This window comes from Cucumis melo, chromosome 8 (genome assembly GCF_025177605.1).
Source record: "Cucumis melo cultivar AY chromosome 8, USDA_Cmelo_AY_1.0, whole genome shotgun sequence".
NCBI classification, from domain to species: Eukaryota; Viridiplantae; Streptophyta; class Magnoliopsida; order Cucurbitales; family Cucurbitaceae; genus Cucumis; species Cucumis melo.
In genome coordinates this window covers 8,569,542-8,591,435 of record NC_066864.1, presented here as the reverse complement: position 1 = coordinate 8,591,435, position 21,894 = coordinate 8,569,542, and the positions used below count along the sequence as shown (strand labels likewise).

The 21,894-nt window shown below is 30.2% G+C and overlaps 3 protein-coding genes across 5 annotated transcripts; 2 read left to right on the top strand and 1 right to left on the bottom strand.

Annotated features, from left to right (window-relative positions):
- The first annotated feature begins 8,882 nt into the window (after positions 1-8,882).
- LOC103500970 (sulfite exporter TauE/SafE family protein 4) lies at positions 8,883-12,938 on the top strand. 3 transcript variants are annotated; one of them, XM_008464445.3, is made up of 11 exons: positions 8,883-9,380; positions 9,463-9,622; positions 9,723-9,923; positions 10,019-10,080; positions 10,172-10,220; positions 10,433-10,488; positions 10,600-10,686; positions 10,773-10,823; positions 11,825-12,158; positions 12,252-12,392; positions 12,471-12,938. In XM_008464445.3, the coding sequence occupies exons 1-11, from the start codon at positions 9,195-9,197 to the stop codon at positions 12,551-12,553; spliced, it is 1,410 nt and encodes a 469-aa protein (XP_008462667.2). In that variant the 5' UTR covers positions 8,883-9,194; the 3' UTR covers positions 12,554-12,938. The 3 variants fall into 3 exon arrangements, with proteins under 3 accessions (XP_008462667.2, XP_050945067.1, XP_050945066.1); XM_051089110.1 differs by having other exon boundaries at positions 9,047-9,301; positions 9,335-9,380; positions 12,252-12,938; XM_051089109.1 differs by having other exon boundaries at positions 9,047-9,380; positions 12,252-12,938.
- A 283-nt stretch (positions 12,939-13,221) lies between these two features.
- On the bottom strand, positions 13,222-16,484 carry LOC103500859 (uncharacterized). The gene is made up of 4 exons (XM_008464298.3): positions 15,966-16,484; positions 14,732-15,715; positions 14,112-14,159; positions 13,222-14,029 (listed from the first exon to the last, which is right to left on the bottom strand). Exons 1-4 carry the CDS (start codon positions 16,167-16,169, stop codon positions 13,628-13,630), a joined length of 1,638 nt encoding a protein of 545 aa, XP_008462520.1. The 5' UTR covers positions 16,170-16,484; the 3' UTR covers positions 13,222-13,627.
- A 2,047-nt stretch (positions 16,485-18,531) lies between these two features.
- Positions 18,532-20,117, top strand: LOC103500860 (60S ribosomal protein L24). The gene is made up of 5 exons (XM_008464299.2): positions 18,532-18,628; positions 18,926-19,001; positions 19,115-19,216; positions 19,535-19,683; positions 19,798-20,117. The coding sequence occupies exons 1-5, from the start codon at positions 18,618-18,620 to the stop codon at positions 19,952-19,954; spliced, it is 495 nt and encodes a 164-aa protein (XP_008462521.1). The 5' UTR covers positions 18,532-18,617; the 3' UTR covers positions 19,955-20,117.
- Positions 20,118-21,894: the final 1,777 nt, after the last annotated feature.

Sequence of the window (21,894 nt, the reverse complement as noted above, 5' to 3'; positions counted from 1 at the left end):
GTATGGATGGAGTGTTTTTAAAAAAATATAATAAACTCACCTTACAACATATAAAAAATGTTTCGTGTTTGACATACGATCGGTGTTTGACATACGATCGTTTAGATTTGATAGTTCAAATTTCGTTACAATTTATTTTTTCAATTCTACTGTTTTTTTTTATATGATCAGTTTAATTTGATTATGTTTAAACACGATCATTTATATTTGAATTCAGATATAAACGATTTTTTTTTTCAAATTTGGTACACAATAATTTAGATTTGGCTAAACAATTTTTTTTTTAATTTTTTTGGTACACGATCATTTATTTTTTTTACACGCAATATTTTAAATTTTGCTATTTTTTTGTACAAGTCTTTTATATTTGGTTGTCCAAAAAAGTGACGGAAAAGAATAAAGACATGGAAAGAAATTACAGCAAAAAAAAGAGAGAAAAAAAATAAAAGGACAAATTTGAAATATTTAAAAGATTGTGTTTTATTACATTTATGAAAATTACCCTTTAATAAACGGAAACTTTCTTGAATATAACAAACTATTAAAACATTTAAGTTTGTATTTTTAAAAATTTTCAAGTTACTCTTCCATCCTTGTTCTTTCTGATTTTCTTATCGTTTTTATTCTTATGTCTTTCTATCTTTCTTCTTTTTCTGATTTTCTTATCATTTTTATTCTTATTTCTTTCAATATTTCTTCTTTTTCTAAATTTAGATAACAAAGTCTGACTTTTTTTCTGTCTTTCTTCTTTTATTTTTCGTTCGTTACATACATCGTCTTTCTTCTTTTGCTGTTCTTTTTTATGTTGTTTAGATTATGGTAATCAAATCTAAAAGATCGTTGAAAAAAAATCATTTGTACCAAATTTTGGAAAAAGAAAATAGTTCCAAATCTAAATATCAAACAATAGTCAAATCTAAACGGGTGTTACCAAATATATTTTGGCGTTGTTGATAGAATATTTTTTTTGCATTTTTTATGGTAGACAGATTTTTTCCGTTTTTAGAAATATGGTGTAAATATTTTGCCGTTTTATTATATTTTTAAAAATACCCATTTATTTTATTGTGCAAAACATTTTAACGAAAGTAATATATATAAGATTATTCTCCTAAAATTTGATTTTGGGGCTAACGGGAAGAATGTCAACCCCTATCAACGTTTTTTATTTGAAATTATGGCAAATTGATTATCAATGTTTTATTAATTAATTAATAGATTGAAGATATCATACTCTATCCTTGTAGTCTCTACATTGATAGACTCCTGTAAATCTAATATGGGGTAATAAAGTACATACACTTTAATTGAAACAAAATATAAATAGATATAATGATCGTAACACAATACTCGCTACTATATGATAACCAACTTATGTGAATATAGTATTTATAATCCAAAATAACAACAATCCATGCATATATATATTATTCCTGCTATTTCTAAAACAGTCTAATATAATAATGTATTGAGAATGTATAGTAGAAGGAGAAAGCGATCATCAATGTCAAATAGAAAATGCAAAAAAAAAAAAAAAAAAAAAAAAAAAGAAAAGAAAAGAAAAGGCATCGTACCCATGAGATTTCATTACATGGTATTAACTTATACATATTATCCACACTTAATTGTGATAGAATCGTTAAGAATGTAATTTACAAACATACATTCATGAACAAATACATTATATAATTAAAAGAAAACTAATTGACAAGTTGTATTGTACGTGTTATAAAAGGTAAAAAAGAACTCCAATGACGTACAGCATGTATTATTAATTACTATGATAATTACTTTTTGCTATACTAAATATTATTTAAAAATATTTAATTAATTACAATAAATACTATTTCAAAATACTTCATTTCAACAGTTTCATTGTTTTATATATTGATAATTTATTTTATTTTTTTTATTATCGTATTTATTAATTGCATGAAACATTATTAGTGGAAAGGAAGTCAAAAAATTGGTCAGCTGCCAGAAAAGTACAGACACGAAGTCCCTACTCAACGTTGGAAGATTCCTTCAATTCAACGATGAATAATTGCAATACTATTTTCCAAAGTATCACCCCTCGTTACCATCTAAATTCCTTAAACTTACTGTAACATTATTACAACTTCAAACTTGTAAAGATGCAAGCAATTAAAACCTTAAACTATAAAAATTGAACCTTCCATTTCGTGCCATTTTTATGATTATAAAAGTTTAAACAATTTAATTTTTATACGTGTAAGTTTCAAGACTCCATTTGGTTTTTTATTTTTTAAAACGTGTATAATGAATAGAACATTTTTTTTTAATAAGTGAAACAATTGAGAAAAATATAGTAGAGAAGTCGTGGACGGTAGTCCACGGCTTTGTTGACGTGTCCATTACGAAGTCCACGACTTCCATAGTTGTTCTCCATTCACACTTATTATATTCTTCTTTTAACTTTTTTTATATATAGCCACCATTAATAAATCTCAATCTCCTAAAAATATTTCATTCCTAAAAATATCATTCCTTAATTATTAAATAAAAAATATCTGTTAAATTACAATATTTAATTATTTCCTTTCTAAAAATCTTAATTATGAACTTAAAAAATTATTTAAAAGTTTTCGATTGAATTATTAACAAAAAAAAATCTTATTAATAAAATTCAAAATTAGAATATTTCTATAATTTAATAAGAAGAAATTTAAATATTAAAAATAGAAAGAGGAAGGAATAGAAATTATACCTTTATACCAAAATAAATATTAAATATAATTATTAAAACAATAAGCAATACGGCATAATTATCTATGAAGGAATGGTAAAATCACCTAAGGAGAGAAACTGCTCTCCCGAATGGCCGTAGGGTTTTTTATTTTCCTTTTATCGTTGTCCTTAGTTGTGTTTCATATAATTATATTATATATTTTTTAATAAGTTTCTATTCATTTCTCTTTCTAGGTTTAATATTTATTTTGATATAATTATATTTTTATTTTTAATATTTATTTTGATATAATTATACTATTTATTTTTTAATAAGATTTCTATTCCTTACCCTTTCTATTAATAATATTAAAAAATTTCTTTATTAAATTATAGAAATATTCTAATTTTAAATTTCATTAATAAGAGATTTTGTTAATAATTCAATAAGGAAACTTTTAAATAATTTTTTAAATTCATCATTAAGATTTTTTAAAAGAAAATAATCAAATATTTTAATTTAATAATTAAGGAATGATATTTTTAAGAATGAAATATTTTTAAGAGGTTGAGATTTATCAACGATAATTATGTATAAAGAAAATAATAATAATAAAAAAAAAAAAAGAATAAAATAAGTGTTGGATGATATCGTGGACTCCATTTACGACTTTGCCTAATCGTGGACCCTTCCTACTCTATTTTTGTCGATTATTTCAATTTTATCCCATTTTTGACAATAATTTTTAAAATAACATTATTAAAAAAAACGTTATAATGAATATCAATATTTACCCTTTAAAAGAAATAAAGAAAATAGGTATGCAAAAATAATATGGATTTTATATATATATATATATATATATATATATATATATATATTGTTGAGAAAGGAATAGTTTGGAGTAATATGGTTGAAATTAGATGGTTGGAGAAAAGAAGAAAGTACATAACTTAGCTGTCAAATGTGGAAGGATATGTATATAAAGATTGTAGTCTTTTCTTTTTCTTTTTCCTCTTTCATTTCTTCTTTTCCATACTAAGCCAAGTAACGTCCTTTTCTCAGTGTTGTCCTCCCCAAATTAGCTTTATTTTATTTTATTTATATCTTATCCAAATATGACCCTCCGATTAAATTTTAAATAATACCATAATTTATTATAAATAATAAAACGCTTAAAATAGACACCCCATATTAATTTGATAATGCCTAAAAATTTATTATATATATATATATATATATATATATTTTAAAAAAAAAATATTTTGATTCATTTTGAAGTAATAGTTATTACTTAAATATTAAGCTATTATAAGTAAATCGATCAATACCATTTATCGGTGGTTTACATTTTTTTTATTTGATTACTTTAGGAAAGTTAAAGTCCCGTAATGCAAGTATTCTTTTCCAAAAGGTTTCAAAATAGATGAAAAATTTAGAGATTTTTCAAGAATAATAAAAGAATACAAACTATTTATACTTTAGGACAAAAAAAAAATCACTAAAGGACAAGAACTCGCTTGCTTGTTTATTTTGACATTTTTTTACAATTTTCCTAGAAAATTTACAAGGTAATTCTTTGATAAATCAGCAAATAAAATATATAGAGGCAGAGAGAGTATAAATATACATGAAAAATATTCAAGTTTGACACAAATCCACTACAATCTAATCTATTGTATTTGATTCTTATATTTCTCTTTCATTTATATTAATTCCCTGGTTCAAAAATTGAATTAATCTGTCTTTTTAATCTCTCCTCTTTTTATAAAAAAAAAATTACATCATATAACAAAAAAAAATTCAGAAAAAAAAAGCAATCCATAGCATCTTACAAATATAATAAGTAATTAAATATATCAAACGACTATGGATTATTAAAAGACTATCCGTTTTTAAATTTATTACTTTTAGAGTAACATGTATCATATTACTATAATTTCTTTTTTTTGCTGCAAAGGTCGCTTTTAAAAATTTATTTCCTTCTTCATTCCAAATATGTCAAGAAGTAGATGAGGGTGGAGAGAGACTTAGAATAACAAGATAAAAAAGAGAATAATTATTTTTAAATAAAAAGGACCATATATTATATAAGTATGCCAACTTGATCATAATTTCTGAAGTCTAAGTTTACATCTAATTTAATATTCTGATTAAAACAGTCGCATTATAAATTAAATGAACATTATACTAAAATAAACAAATGATTTATTCTCTCCAGAAAATGGACGGTTGATATTTTAGAAAAAGGAAAAACAAAACAAGTCACAATTCTCTTTGTGTGGTTCCTTGGTCTTTTTATTTTTTATTTTTTTTTTATTTTTTTTTTGTCCCTAATAAGAAAATGACATCATTTGAAATCTCAAAGAAAATTTAAACTAACTTGTTCGACTAAACTTTATCCCTTATGATTGATTCTTAAAGTTCACCCTCTTTCTTAGATTCTACATATCTTCATATTTCATTTGTCTAAATTCCACCCACCACCACCCTTTATTATTGTTTTGGAACTTTCTAGCTATTTGAGAAAATATTTAGATTTTACACCGACAAATGTACATCTACATATCCTCTCTTTTTATCCAAATAGATAGAGAAATGCACTAATAACTGTATCAAATATGAAGGGTTTCATATCCTTATTTACTAAATAATAATAAATACTTCTACTTATGTACTTTACAAAGTATTATAGTTATTTACTAATATAAATATCGTAAAGATATTTTCATAGACACTTTTAACATTATTATTATTATATATATATATGCTTGTTAATTGGGCCTGTAGACGTAGACAAGTGTGTGATAAATGATTATATATTAATGAAAAATAAATAATAATGGAGGGAAAAAGATGTATACAATGTTTAGGATTTTTCAAAGAAAAAAAAACTTTTGAATTGAAGAGTTGTGATATTCTTCCATAAATATTTTGTTTTCTTTTTATATATATAATTATGTGTTTTTTTCACACATTTTTGTTACATTTTTCATGTTTTTTTAAACATATACATTTAAATTCTAAATCAAAATTTAAAGGTAATGAATTTTAAACAAATAATAAAAGGAAAGAAATAAAATCTAGAGTTGTGATATTCCTCCAATTGGAAAATAATCAAGCCTGTGGCTCTTAGCTTTTGCAACATTTGAGACTTTATTTCTTTATTATTTTTGAAAAACACCAATTATGATTGTATCTAAATCCTTAAAAACTTTAATAACTCTAGTATATTAGTTTATACACTCAATTACCTCTCACATTTTTTAAAAGAATCAATTTAAATAGTCAATTACAATTTTTCTTTCAAAATTGTTCTTACATCGTTTCTAAATTATAATATTCTATTTTATTTATATTAACAATTAAAAAAATCAACACAAGATGTAAGAATAAATGTATGAACGAGATTAAATGTCATATAATTAATAAATAAATAAAAAATATAACTAATTTAGAGTTGAATTTAACCTCACCTCTAAACTTTTCAAACTCTACAAATATGAAAGCAAAGGCATAGAAATATGTTGAATTTACGTTGTTTTGATTTGTTTTAAATATTGAATACGAAAGAATCATCAAAGTCGCTTTTCTCTATATTTATGCTTATGTGATCACTAGAAGAATTTCATTTTAATCGGGTAACCTTAATCTAAAAGAAAAAATAAATAAATGTTTAAACTGTATGTATTTAAACATTCCAAATAATGTAATGAATAACCAACCAACCCCCAAGTTCACAATTCAACCTATAGATTGAATCATGTCTATGGCTCATGAATTATTATTACACCTATCGCTTCTCTTGTCAATTAAAATTAAAGTATTTATATTTTAAGCATTTAATTCAAGGTTTATTTTACTCTATTTTGTTTATTAACCTAATGTTTTCGTCTATATTTCTATAATTAATTTGCCGATCTGTTTATTCAATTATAAATAATACAAAACATTATCTATAGGTGTATAAATGTAATCAGTTTACATAAGCTTGCTAAATATTCAATATCGTATAGGGTGTGTGTGTGTATAATCAAATACAAATTTAGGTCAAGATAAACATAAGAATAACAAAGAGCCAAGGAGGTGTATCTCTTTCAAAAATAGTGATACTAATAAATAAATAAAACATTAGGAGGCCTATCGAGGAACTTCAATAAACTAAATAAGGAAGGCCTTTCACAGACTCCAAAAGCTCTCTAATCTCTATTTTTTGTGAAAGAGAACAATTATAATTACTACAGTGGGATTTTTTTTTCCTTAAAAAAAGTTTTCACTTAAAATTAGGCTTGTCTTAGATTAAAGTTACGAAGATATGCTTTGGACTCGAGATTTGATTATCTTCAATTAGTATTTCGACTGATATGGAGTTTGATTGTTTTCGAGGTATCGTTTTGTTGGATAAAGTTGCTCTTAATCGGTCTGAAGTTAGATTTTTTTAATTAAGAAGTTTAATGATGGGTTTAATCAAAATGTTATGACATGATGTATTGTTTAATTTATAAAGAAAGTCTTGAATTTTTATTTAGCTTACTTTGGTTATATCTCATGAGATTTTGGTATAGTTGTTTGGTTTCATTGTTTTGTTTCTATTTTTAACGTTAATTAGAAAGAAAAGATAATTAAAGCTCACAATATTCGGTTTTTCTGTTTTATTTTGGTTTATTTTAATCTCTGTAATTTTAAAATGTTAATTTTTCTCTATTGTTTTATTAAATATATACAACTTATTATTTAAGGGAGGGAGACATTGTTATTTTTCAAAACCAAAGGATTTAATGGCAAATTATGCATAATAAAGCAAAAAATTATGAATATCAGAAAAAATAAAAAATTTCCCATCATCAATGTCATTATTAATAGGGACCAAATTAATTAGGTTTGTTGATATTATAACCTCCCAAAAAAAGGAACATTTATGAATATTTGGATGATTCATCCCTAACTTGATTTTAAAACCATATAAAAATAAACCAAAAGAAATAGTTTTTTCCATTTTACGTGAAGACAAATTGTGAGACGTCTGGACCATTTTTGAAATTGAAAATAAAAGTAGATATACTTTGTTGTATGAATTGAAGTTTGATTCATTATTTCTCCATATATAACATATGATGTAAATCTCAAACTCATCTCCTCCTCATCAATTTTATTTCTTTATTCTTAATATATTTATATAACGAGAATATTCCACTTTTTGTGATTTATTTAATCTTTCCTAATTTCTCAAATTAATGTGGACTTGGTGTAATCTTCGGCCGTAGCCTAAAATTATTTTCCCTGATGTGTTTGAAGTTTGTTTTTCTTTTATTATATTTATTATTTTTCTCTATGATTCGTTTTCTTTTTTTAAACAATTTTTTTTTCTTTGAACGACTGAGGGCTACAGCTAGGGCTAGCCTGGATCAATTTATATATATTTATATCACGTGATTTTAATTGAAGAATCTTTGCTTCTAAATTTTGAAAATTTTGACACTTTAATTGACTTTATATTTGGTTACTACCAAAATTATTTGTTATCATGCATCTATGGTATGTGTGTTCATGTATGTAATCAAATAATTTCTTTTAACTAAAATTTAAAAGACCAAACATGTGAATTAGTTTGGCTTTGTGTAAGTCATGTTTGACAAAATTAGTTTGGTATTTTATTCCTTTTGAATTTTTAACTTAATTTAAAAGACCAAACATGTGCATAGGAATAGGGTGTTTTTAATCTAAGATCTCTTTCATATATTTTTAATTTAATATAGTATATAAATTTTAAAATAGTTCATTTTAAAATCAATTTACAATAAAATAAGTTTACCGGAAATTCTCATAAATCTGGTATCAATATGTATATTTTATAGTTTTAAGTTATTAAGAAAGTGCATGTGCATCTAAAAAATAATTACTAGAAAAGTAAGGGTGAAAATAAATATAATTGGTTTAAGATTTGGATAGGTAGAAAGAGTTGATGTATAGATGGAGGAGGGATAGACATGCTCAAATAATTGTTTGGTAGATAGCGAAAATTATTTATTGCTATAAGAGCCAAGAGGAGGACAAAAACGATGAAAATGACAAAAAATGGGTAATTTATAAATAAATAAATAAATAAATATATTTTGAGACATGAAATGTAACAGTTATAATATTTAAATATAATTTCGCTACGGAAACGCTGCAGGGAGATTGGTAATGGCCAATTATTAAATGCCACGTACCTCTAAATTAGTGATGGAATGGAATTGAATCGCCTCTGTTGGAATTTGAATATTCTCTATTTATTTTATTTCAGATAAACAAATATATATATATATATATATATATATATATATATATATATATATATATATATATAAACATATTTATATTCATATCCCTTCCCTAAATCCTTGAGAAGCACGGCCACCACTCACGATTCCGTAAAAATCTTGAAACCACGGTTGCCGGAGACCAACGACGTGCGCGATTTTCTTTTTCTTTTTTCCCTCCCCTTCTTTTTTCTCTTTCCACCATGGCCACTTCTGGGTTTCTTCTTTACCTTCTTTCTGCCTCTTCCATCGCCATTCTCTCTGTTCTATACCTCTCTGACTCTTCTTCTTCTTCTTCTTCTTCTTCTTCTTCTTCTTCTTCTTCTTCTTCTTCCTCCTCCTCCTCCACCGTTCTCAACGCCTCTCTCTACACCGACAAAACATGGCCGGTTCGTTCTTCCCTCTTTTATTTTTCCTTTTCATTAATGTGCGTGTGGGTTCTCATCTTTGTTTTTGTTTTTCCTGTTGAAGGATTTGGAGCTGAGTTGGAGGCTTGTGGCGGCGACGGTCATCGGATTTCTCGGCTCTGCTTGCGGAACCGTTGGAGGAGTCGGCGGCGGCGGCATTTTTGTCCCTATGCTTACGTTGATTATTGGGTTCGACACCAAATCTGCTGCTGCCATTTCCAAATGTATTGCTTGCTCTCTTTTAAATCCAAAATCCCCCAAATGATTTTTCTTTGAATTGAAGAAAATTCTTATAATTAATGGGATGTGTTTGTTTTGTTGTAGGTATGATAATGGGAGCTTCTACATCGTCGGTTTGGTACAATTTAAGGGTGGCTCATCCGACGAAGGATGTGCCGATTATAGATCATGATTTAGCGTTGTTGTTTCAACCCATGTTGATGCTTGGAATCACCGTTGGTGTTGCCCTTAGCGTTGTTTTCCCCTACTGGCTTATCACAGTTCTCATCATTATTCTCTTTATTGGTCTGCCATTTTTTCTTTCCTTTTTCTCTTTTCCTAACTCTCCAGATTTATGCATAATTATATGGGTTTCTTCTTCTTTTGGTTGTTTGATTCAGGGACTTCCTCCAGGTCTTTCTTTAAGGGAATTGAGATGTGGAAAGAAGAAACTATTCTCAAGGTTTTCTAATTCATTTCCCTATGTTCTAATAATGTTTGGTTTTGTTTGGAGGTCATAATTTACTCTTTGTTGGTTTTTTCTTTTTCCCCAGAAAGAGTTTGCTAAACAATGTGAGACTGTTGCGAATTCTCATGGAGAACGTAAGTAAAATGGTTATTTGAAAGTCTTTGATAACTATTTCGATTTTTTAGCTAAAAGTTATGTTGCCTTGTTTGACAATTCTTTTGGTTCGATCCCGATCATTTGAATTTTTAAGCTAAATGATAAAAGTGAATTGGATAAAAGGAAAAGGGAAGATGGAGCTAGCTAAGAAATTGTTAATGTTTTGTATTTTTTTCTGGTGGTTTTGCAGTATTGATTGATGTTGAGTATGACCCACTGATTCCCAAAGAACAGAAAACAAAACTGGTGGGGGACTAAAACACCAATAATTTCTTTGACTTCATTATTCACTGTTTATGTAAACGGAAAATCTTAATGAACTAAATATTTTTGTTATTTTGACCTCTTCTTTTTCAGGAATTAATGTGCTTCAATCTAAGATGGAAAAGGACCTCCATTTTGTTTGTTGTTTGGATTTCTTTTCTCATACTTCAAGTTGTGAAGGTTTCTTTCTATATTTCTCTATGTTCCTTTTCTTCTCTCTCAAAATTCATCTTTTAATGTATATGGTTGATTGAACAATTATGTAGAATGATGTAGCAGCTTGTAGCAATTGGTATTGGGTCGTCTTCTTCTTGCAGGTTTGTATTATTTGAAACTTTAATCAATACCCCATTTGTTATTTGATTATTTTATTAGTTTTTTTTTTTTTTTTATCATACTAATGTTTAGAACAGTGTTTTCAATATAGTGTTTTCAATATAATGCAAATCAATGTTTAGATTTTGGATTGGGATTAGAGTCGGAATCTTTCACTAATTCTTAACTTTTTTATTTTTGCTGATTCTAAATTCATGGTGGGTCCTACGTCAAATTGGGAATGGAATTCCTAAGTTTGGGATGTGATTTTACCATTAAAATTCCAAAAAATCTTACCATGATACCTAAATTTGTGCACCCCACCCTACCATGATTCCTAGATTTGTGCACCCCACTTTTTAGGGTTATGTTTGATAACATTGTTATTTTTTAGTTTTCTGTTTTGGGGAATTTTGCTTATTTACTAATGTTTGTCTCTCTTTCTAATTCTGTTTTTGGAAATTTTGCTTTAATCACTAATACTTCTAAGGATAAACCTACAGTACCATTTGTTACGGTTGGATAACCTTTAGATTCTTAATCAAATTCCAAGAATAAAGAAGAGAGTTTTTAAAAAGTAACTGTTTTTATGTCTCATTTTTTTAACCATTAGGTTTTTACTTTTGGAAAATTCAAATTTTATTCAAGAAAAATGGTAATTATAGAAAAGAAATTTTGACAAATACAATCTTATTTTCAAAATACAGAAAACCAAATAGTTATCAAATAAAATTTTAGTTTTTCGAGACTTGGACTTGAATTTTGCAAATACTTGTAATAGGTAATAGGTAATAGAGAACATGCTTAATTCTAATAAATAAATAAAAACCAGATAATATTTTCAAAAGGATCTTAACTTTTTTTAACTATGTCCAAGACTTCTAACTAATTTTATTAATTGGAAGTATATTGAGGTGTAGATAACAAAATATTGAAAATAGTATCTGATTCTAATGGACTTTATTAACTATACTGTGCTGTTGTTGTTGTGAACTTGTATCAGTTCCCCATAGCAATTGCAGTGTTTGGGTATGAAGCAAGAAAGCTATACAAAGAACACAAGAAGAGGATGGAGACAGGGAACTTGGAACAAATTTGTGAGGCTTCAATAGGATGGACTGGCTCACACCTTGCCTTTTGTGCACTTTGTGGCATTGTTGGAGGCACTGTTGGAGGCCTTTTGGGTTCTGGTGGTGGCTTTGTTTTGGGCCCTTTGCTGTTGGAAATTGGTGTTGTCCCTCAAGTTGCTAGTGCCACAGCAACTTTTGTTATGATGTTTTCCTCTTCCTTATCTGTTGTTGAATTCTACTTGCTCAACAGGTTTCCCATTCCATATGGTGGGTTCCCGTTTCCATTCTTAACACTTTCCGATCTCGTTCAGATTCTATCAAATTAACCATAAGCTCTTCTCTCTGAATCTGTTTTTGCAGCTTTGTATCTGACATCAGTGTCGGTTCTGGCTGGGTTCTGGGGACAGTTCTTTGTTAGAAAGTTGATCACCATTCTAAGAAGGGCCTCACTCATTGTGTTTATCCTTTCTGGTGTTATCTTTGCCAGTGCCATCACCATGGGTATGCATTTTCATTTAACAGAACATTTTAAAAGTTCAATGACTAAAAATCTAACTTGTGGGTTTGCCTTGTTTTCAGGCATTGTTGGAGTAACGAAAAGTATAACAATGATACAAAACCATGAGTTCATGGGGTTCTTAGATTTCTGCAGCAGTGGGTGAATGAGATTTGATCACATAGGCAGAAAACTGTAGAAAAGAATGAAGACTAGTGCAGAAAAAATAGTGTTTTGATTTTGTTAGTTGCTTTGCTGGTGATATCAAGCTGAATTTGTTAGTCGCTTTGCTTGTGATGTCAAGCTGAAGAATTGGCCAACGCTAGTTGTCCAATACAATACCATGTTTGTGAAATAAAAATAATAATTAAGGTGATTGATGACGGTTAGCTCTTCGCTGACAGCATCATCATACCTTCCAAATTATTTAAATGTCTCAAAAATTGTTTTATTGGGTTGTCGTTGGATTGTTCTGTTAGCACCTCGCTGACAGCATCATCTGTAAATTTCATCTATTGTCAGTAAAATGTCACTATGCAGTGTGTTCAATATTCTTTTGCTGCCTCCTTTCTAAATTATTGTTAGCGTAGTTAATTATCTAATGCCACATCAAGATCATAATAGTAAACATTAAAAGAGTGTCGTGGTTTATAAAGAAACAGTCAGCGAAACTTTGAAGACTAGAAATGACTTTATACTCAGCAGATTAAACTTGTTATTCCATATTAACTTGTGTTAAATATTATAATAACCTAACACTGAGCATTGTTCTTTAGTAATACTTTTTCCTTTCCTTAAACTTGTATATATATATATATATGAAAGAAATCAATATACAAACCAATAAATCACATTGTATTGCAAAGCATGCTGACGCCATACCAGGCCATCTGAATACAAAGGAATATCTTTTTCTCTCTTTTTTTTTTCTTTAAATGGTAAAATGTAAATTATTTTTGAACTATAGGAATACTTAAACCAGTAAAACCACCCATCTGGATTCCACACTAGCCAGACTGCTACATCATTCAGCTTCATTAAAATAAACTTCATGTTTCACCACATTCCCAGCACAAGCGTTGTCTTCATCCTTGTAATCACAAGTTTTTCACTCGGAGTTGCTGGAGCTTCGTTTCCCTCCTGTTAAAGCAAGTCATTGCTTTACTCAGCTCTTTTGGAGTAAAATCCCAACCACCGTTGCTAAATCCACACGAAAGATGAGGAGAAGCAGAGACCAACTTCAGGCATTGGCTTTGCTGATTTTGGACTTGAACTCCTGGGAATCATTAGCTTGTTCAGAATCAGAAGTAATGGCAATTTTTCTCATTCTAACCTCCATTGCCTCATCTTCATTCTCCTTCTTATTCTCCTCAGAAGTCGAGGGATTCAGGGATGGTTCCAACAACCGAGGGCCAGCATTCATCCATGGATGAAGAAGGCATTGACCTGCAGAGGGTCGGTTTTCTGGAACAAAATCAAGAATTGGTACTAGAAATTCTGCCATTTGATTTGCATCTTGTTCGTTGAAATCATACTTCTCCATGAGAACTTTGTTTAATGGCCAGAAACGTAACCTCCGGATGTGCCTCAAATTTCCATATCGATTGAAGAAATCTCGAGAATAGCGACCTCCGAAAGCAATCTGAAAATGATGGACATCACAAAAGTGTGTGTGGTTATGCTAGCAGATAGTTTTTAAAAGGCTTCGAGGAACAATTGATTACCTTGCGTGGCATCATTCCAAGAAGTTCCATCATCAAAGCCAAGTGGTCCTGCAGCATAAGAATATATTGTTTTTAAAGCTTGAAAACCTTGGCAGGTATCTACAACTCATTAATAGGAAAGCAACTTCAGAAAAGCCTAAATCAACATAAAGACAATATTTCAGCTATAAACAGCACATACAAACACAGAAAATGACTATGACTGCATCGAGTATCAGGATCACACCATTGATTAAATCACTTTTCTAACAATGATCAAGAAAGAAGAAAAATAAAGATTCAAAACAAATCTTCTTAAACACATTCCACAAAACAGGATTATGAGATATCTTTTATGGACCGGAAGCTTTTTAAGCACAGAATTCAAGAATGGGTCATTGCAAAAGAAAAGCCTAGCTAACCAAAAGGGATTAAGATTGAAATGTATGCTTAGGTAAAGTATATGACAAAGTGGAAGAGTGTAAGAACGGGCAGCATCTCATGCCGAAATGGTATCTTTCATATTAAGACTAGTATGTTTTACTACAACACTAAATTCAATCAAAAAGAAGAAACAAACGTGTAAACAAAAGGCTCAAAGAAGGAAAGTCTGTCCTAATAGTTTTAGAATGTGGCCAAACCTCATCTCTGTCGAAGTTGTCTCCACTGTGAGGATCAAAGAGTACATCACCAGTTGCAAGCTCAAAACAAATGCATGCAAAGGACCAAAGATCTGCTGATGTAGAGTACTTGGATCCAAGGATAACTTCTGGGCACCTATATTGTCTAGTCTGAATGTCATTTGTAAACTGTTTGTATGTCCAACATGCATTTCCAAAGTCAACCAACTTGCAATTCAGATCCACCGAAGCCAATAACATTTTCTTTCTCAATCGACTCCCTTTCTTGGCAACTTGATTTTCTTCTCCGTCGCCCTTTGCTCCATCAGCATCCAATGACCTGTTTGTATTGAAAGAACTAGATTGTCTTTCCTCATTTGCACCTGCACTTGACTTTGCATTTGGAGATGATTGAACAGTACAAGAAGTTTCTGGATTAGTCTCAGCCTCTGCAGTCATTTCCTTCTCCACACACCCCTGAGCAGCTTGCTTTGCCTTTCTTCGAATGTTTCTCTTATGATGTTTAGTCATATCTCCATTTGAAAATTTAATCTCTTTTGAAATCCCAGACTCAAATGTAGCCTTGTCCTTGTTAGTTGGAAGAATGAGAGGGATACCAGATTTTCTAGGATCCTTTGATGGGTCAATCATCGACAGTAACAAAATATTTTCAGGCTTCAAATCAGTATGTATAATAGAAAGCTGTTTATGCAAGTAGTCTAAGCCAACCAATATATGAAAACATATCTCCTTAACCATATGAATTGGTAATCCGCGGTAGTCAGTATACTTTATTAGTGTCAACAGATTATCCCCCAAATACTCAAAAATCATACAAACATGCTGCCCATTAGGTCCTGAATGCTTGAAATGATCCAAAAGCTTCACCACACATTTTTTATCATCAGGGTCTCCCTCAGCAATCTGTTTCAGGATTGTAATCTCGTCCATGGCTGCCTCAGTGTAGTGCTGAGCACTCTTCTGTACTTTGAGAGCTACATATCGCTGGACGTCATAAAATCAGTTTAATACATAAAGCCAACCTCCCACTCCCAACCAAAAAAAAAAATATATATATATATTCTACTTTCTACTTGCAAAAAAAAAAACCAACATCCTACAAAAGCCAAATAAACTACCAGCATAGATTCAAAAAAGAAGGTAATTAAAGCAACAAGAAAAAGGGTTTTGTGTATTGATGAACAAGGAGATTATGAATGCGAAAAGAGAAATGAGAAGGAGATAGAGTAATTACAGAGGATTGGGTGTCCCAGGCGAGCCAAACGGTGGAGAAATGTCCCCAACCGAGCTTGCTCTGCACCACATATCTAGCATTCTTGAAAGTATCGCCAATTCGAACAGCGTGGTAACCTCCACGGCGGTAATCTTCGCTTCCCTCGTCCTCCGACGTGTAATCGCTGCTGTCGGTGTGATCTTCCTCTTGGTTCTTAGTATCCATGGCTGTCCAGAGCTGCCATGCGAGTTGAGGGGTCAACTAACTCCCAAAGAGTTCCGATTTAGTCGGAAAATTAAGGGGATTAGAAAACAGAAGGGTTGTTGGAGCAGAGAGGAAGGATTAAAAAGGGGATTTTTTTCAAAAGCAGAGAAAGAGAGAAGATGGAGATGGGAATTATTGAAGAGTTTCTCCCTTTTGATTACCGAGAAGATGGGGACTTGGGAGCTCCTTTTCTTGTTGCTCCCTCTTTGTCAAATATGTCTCTCTCTCTCTCTCTCTCTCTCTCTCTCTCTCTCTTTATTAATTTAAATTATTGACATATATATATATATATATATATATATATATATATATCAATTCACAGCCTGGATAAATCAAGTATTTATTTGCTCTACAATATATAAACATTTTTTTCTCAAATATATTGTTCATTTTAGATGATGGTATCCATTACCCGATTGTTCAAAAATGTCATTTGTTCTATTTTGATGTCTTGCATGACTATTATATGATCACAAAACTTCATTTTGGGGTGAGAAATGTTTAATAATTCTCTATCAAAAATGTAAAGAATGTTCGTTTAGGTGTAGAAATGTTGAGATTTGTCTTCATTCTTAATGTCTAAGTTAAGCTATATCACTAAAATGAACATTCTTTAGTACATATATTTTGCATTGATATATTAGACCTGCTTAATTTTGTAAAGATTAATGATGTATTTGAGATGTTTTTTCAATTGTTTAATTTAAAAAAATAGCTAATTTTGAAGAAAAAAAAGTAAGTATTTGGGAACCACTTTGTGGGAATAATTATGTTAGATTCAAGTTTATCTTCCTTGTCTGGCTTTCTCTTCATTCTTGCTTGTGTTTTTATGATTTCAATATGCATCATAATGTAATAAAGGCGAATTCTCCTTTTGACTACGAGTTCGAGCCATAGCTCAAAGCATTGAATTATGTTATTCTCCCTCTTCTCTCTCGTTCTTGATATTTCTAATAATGAAAGACCGAAGGGTAGAGTTTGGAATACCAAAGGGAAGAGCGAACTAAAGAGTCTTTCCATCTATAGTTAGTGGACAGAGAAAGGGAACTTTTTCCTAGAGGCAAAAGAGAAGAAAAAAAGCATTATCCTAGTATAGTATAAGATCGAACGAAGGTGAAGAAGGATCCCATTCCAAAGATAGAGTCACGTTTAGACTGAGAAAGTAAATGGAAAATCAAGACTGAGAAGGAAAACTCTCCCACGAGGAACATGAACTCATGCCTCAGACTCCACGATGGAAATAGCCTTTGCGCCTCATGGTCGAGTTACTTACTTTTTGTAGGTCATATGACTCTAATTCCTCCACGGGGTAGAATACTTGATGCTCTTCACTAGCTGACTCTTTAGAAAGAGATCTAGTCTGGAATACTCGCTGACTGAGAATCCTAATGGATGCTTTGAGTACTTCTTCCTATTATAAGTTATGAAATTACAGAATATTCGAGCCTTTTTCTCGTAAACTCTATACCCAACTCCTATCCTGATCGAAGAGAAGTCTCAATGATAGTGGATTAGTCGAGAAACTTGGGATAGACTTTCTTTGCCTCAAATTCCCCTTCCCGTATAGTAGGAAGCTTCTTAAGAAACTGAGCAAAAGTCATCTACCTCATTTCCATCATATTGTCGCAGAACCTACCACCAACTCTCTATCACCCAACTTCGTCTACTACCATTTTCGGCCAAAACTGCAAACACTACGTGATTGCTATCGTTGGCGACCAACTTAGTGCGACCACTTTTAGCCAACTCTAACGACCAGACACCCCATAGTAGCACTTTTCGACCATCTCTCTATAATTATCATCATCACCAACGACATTCAGTCACCACCATTGTTGATAAACTTCGTCTAACCACCTCCATCAACTTAAATAACAACCAACTTTAGCAATCATAATTTTAAATAATTTGTCCATAACATTTTTAAAGTTGTTAGATATGTAACTTTGCACTAATAAAAGTACATTTAGCATATGACAAACCAAACAAACTTGCAGTAAAAATGCTATTAAAAGATTCAGGTATCAATTAGATAGTGGTTTATATTTTAAACTTTTTTTTTTTAAATCAAAGTTGTTTAAGTGAAATAACTTTTCTAAACAAATGTTTATTTTCCTACCATCAATCTAAAAGACCTTGTAATTTAATTTTTAAATATTCTTTTTAAAAATAAAAATAAAAAAGCCCAAACTCCTAATAGGCCTTGAAAAGGCTGGGCTCAAAAAGGAATTGGACCAACATATCGGCCCGCATATAGTAGAAGGCCCAGTGGCATTATGGTGATTAAATTACAATAAAGGGGTTGTCAAATAAACCTCAAACTATACATATCGTTTCCCTCGATAGATTTAGTTTCTAGGGTTTCGGCGACCACGAAGAAACGGAGGAGTAAGAACTGCAGCCGCCACCATGGTGTTGAAGTTAGTCTCTATTACAGCTCTTTCTGATTCATAGTTGTATTGATTTCATTTAGTTTTTCGCATTCCTTTTAAGTTTCTTTCGTAATCGATGATTGCATCCATTATGGCGAGATAGAGCTGGATCGATGATACTATAGGTTTTTTTCCTAGGTGAATTTGATATGTAGGTCAGTAGGCTCTTTACGATTGATGGGTTTGAAGAAGTAGTGGCTTATACTGTGAGAATGTGATGACCTGTGGTGGTAGATATGCGTATTTCGTTATTGATTGATTCTGAAATGTAATCTGCCTTGGTAGGACCGAGCTTTGTCGATTCAGTGGTGCGAAGATATATCCCGGTAAAGGAATCAGATTTGTCCGGGCTGATTCACAGGTAATTAATCTGCACAGCCACTGATTGAGTTGGAGTTATAACTGGATAATTTTATTTCTTTCTTTTCTTTTGGTATGATTTATTTAAATTGTAATCTTGTTTGGATTCACTAGGTTTTCCTGTTTGCTAACTCCAAATGCAAGAGGTACTTCCATAACAGACTGAAGCCTTCTAAGCTCACCTGGACAGCAATGTACAGGAAGCAACATAAGAAGGTAAAAAAGAAATTTTAGTTCTGGGATTTTTATTTTTTATGTGTATATTTATAATATTCTGTCATATCGTGTTCTGTTTGCAAGCTTTGATTTTTGACGGGTAATTTTGAAACAGAGTGATTTGTACATTAAGATCATCATTTCTATCATATCGTATTCTGTTTGATAGCTTAGGTTTTGGATGGGTAATTTTAAAACAAAAAGATAGGTCTGTGTTACTTATAGATCATGATTTTTATCAATATAGAGGTTTTCTGTTTTGTGGAAACACAGGCCTAATTATTTGGGGAAATATTTAATGTTTTTTTATTCGTGTAGGACATTGCTCAAGAGGCTGTAAAGAAGAGGAGACGTGCCACCAAAAAACCCTACTCAAGGTCCATTGTTGGTGCTACATTGGAGGTGATCCAAAAGAAGAGATCTGAGAAGCCTGAGGTTCGCGATGCTGCAAGGGAAGCAGCCCTCCGGTACGTGATTGTTCTAAGTGTGAAATATCATCTATCATTTGTATCCTACGTTTCTAACAACCACTAAATAATATATTTATCAATCACATATCTTGTGTTTTTTCTTGGGTGCAGTGAAATTAAGGAGAGAATTAAGAAAACAAAGGATGAAAAGAAGGCAAAGAAAGCAGAAGTGATGGCCAAAACACAGAAGACACAGGGGAAGGGTAACGTTGGTAGGGGAGCTGCACCGAAAGGACCAAAGCTTGGTGGCGGCGGTGGCAAACGTTGAACTCTCTATGCTGTAAGCTAAGAAGAGTAGTAAGCTTTTGATCGTCTTTCAAATAGCAAGCCTGAGTAAAAGATAATGTTTGTTTATTTCCAAAATTTTGAATGGATCAATTATTGCACTTATGTTACAAATATCAGAGTTCTGCATTTTGTTTTCCTGTTAATTTGCATGATTATGAATGATAACTTGACTATGTTCATTAGGGGCATGGTTCTTTTTTAGGAATTTCCATTAAAATTTTATTTGCTTACCTTTTGGATCCGTGAAGTATGGATAAATTATTTGGGCAACACGGATTGTTGTTGAGCACTCTCGCATTTGAAGTTTTTGGTTTTTTCACTCTTGCTGGGACTTAATTTTGTGGCAGAGCCCTGTGGGTTTGGTTTAACTTTTAATTTAATTTTGAAATTCATTTTAGAAAAGAAATTGAAACGTTCGACAAATTTTTAAAATAGCTTCTAAAACTCTTCAAGGTGTGTTTTGGACAAGGAGTTGAGTGTGATTATTTTAGTTTGGATTATAATAATATGTGTTTGGTAGAAATGCTAAACACGGGTAAAAAAATAAAAAAAAAGATGAATCAAGATTTTTAGAATATTGTTTACTTTTAAATAATATTTTTTGATCTTATAGTCCTAAATAATTTAACATAAGATGATTTCTTTTTAAATCATGGGCAAGCATTTTATTTTTTTGGGTTGCTAACAACTTTTGTTTGGTTTATTTGTATTGGATAGAGAAGAGTTTAACTTTTATCAAGTGGATATTTGCTTCTATATTCTTATTTACTTTATGCTTTGCTTCCTTATTGAAGCATAAAATTTCGCTTGGACAGTATAGACGTCAGACAGTTGGGTATAGCCTAAATGTAACTATTTTTCTTTTATATCAATCACAATTATTTTAATCATGATAGTTGAGAAGAGAATCCTAACGACTAGTGACGGAGAATTAGGAATCAGTTGAGTATCTGAATTTTTAATTCTCAAATGTCAAGTCAACTTGATAATAACGTTAAGAATTGAGTTAGACACAAATTGCTTAAAGATCAAAACTTTGGAGACAAACATGTTTCTTGGTTCAAGCTTTGAATATTTCATAAAATAGGACAATAAATTTTATTGAATATTCTTAACATATGATTAATAACAAATTTCATTGAATATTTTTAACATATAATTAACGCATAGGTCCAAATTATTTTCGTTGAACTTATAGAGACCAAAATGGATTTATCATAGTTTGTTGAAGAGAAAGACATTAAATAGTCTATTTATAATATTATAGTCGCATCATTGTGAAAATGATAAAATGGTAAAATTGAGAAATAATAGAATTATATCATGAAACAAAATGTAGATAGTCTTCTTTTTTTGCTTTGGATGATTCATTTTTCAATCCAAACATTTTTTTTTTATTTTCTTTTTGTGGTTGCATGATCAAACATTTGTGACTTCCAACCTCATCAATGGGTCTAAAGTCAACTTTTACGTATATTTCATTGGATTAAATATGAATCAATGTTTTAAAAATTGGCTGGCCTACGAGTTCCATTTATGCCATATTTAGATTGAAACCTATTTAAGGATGGACTTATCATGGACCAACCTAACATGTATTATATTTTATATATTAGATTATTGATCTTTTCAGTATTATTTTTTTTAAAATGTATTTAGATACAATGTACGGTAAAAAATTGATTAAAGTATTTACATGATACCGTTTCTATTAAAATTAGACAAACATTCTAAATACTTGGTTTTGAAATTTTGTTATATTTTATAAATATTATTTTATTATATTTAAAAATAATCTATGAAATTTTATAATATGAATATTGTATAACAATATTGAACCCATTCAACAACGAAAATGGTATTCAAACGAAACTCAATTACGTAACATTCGTTAGTGATCAAACGACATTGTATCATGTA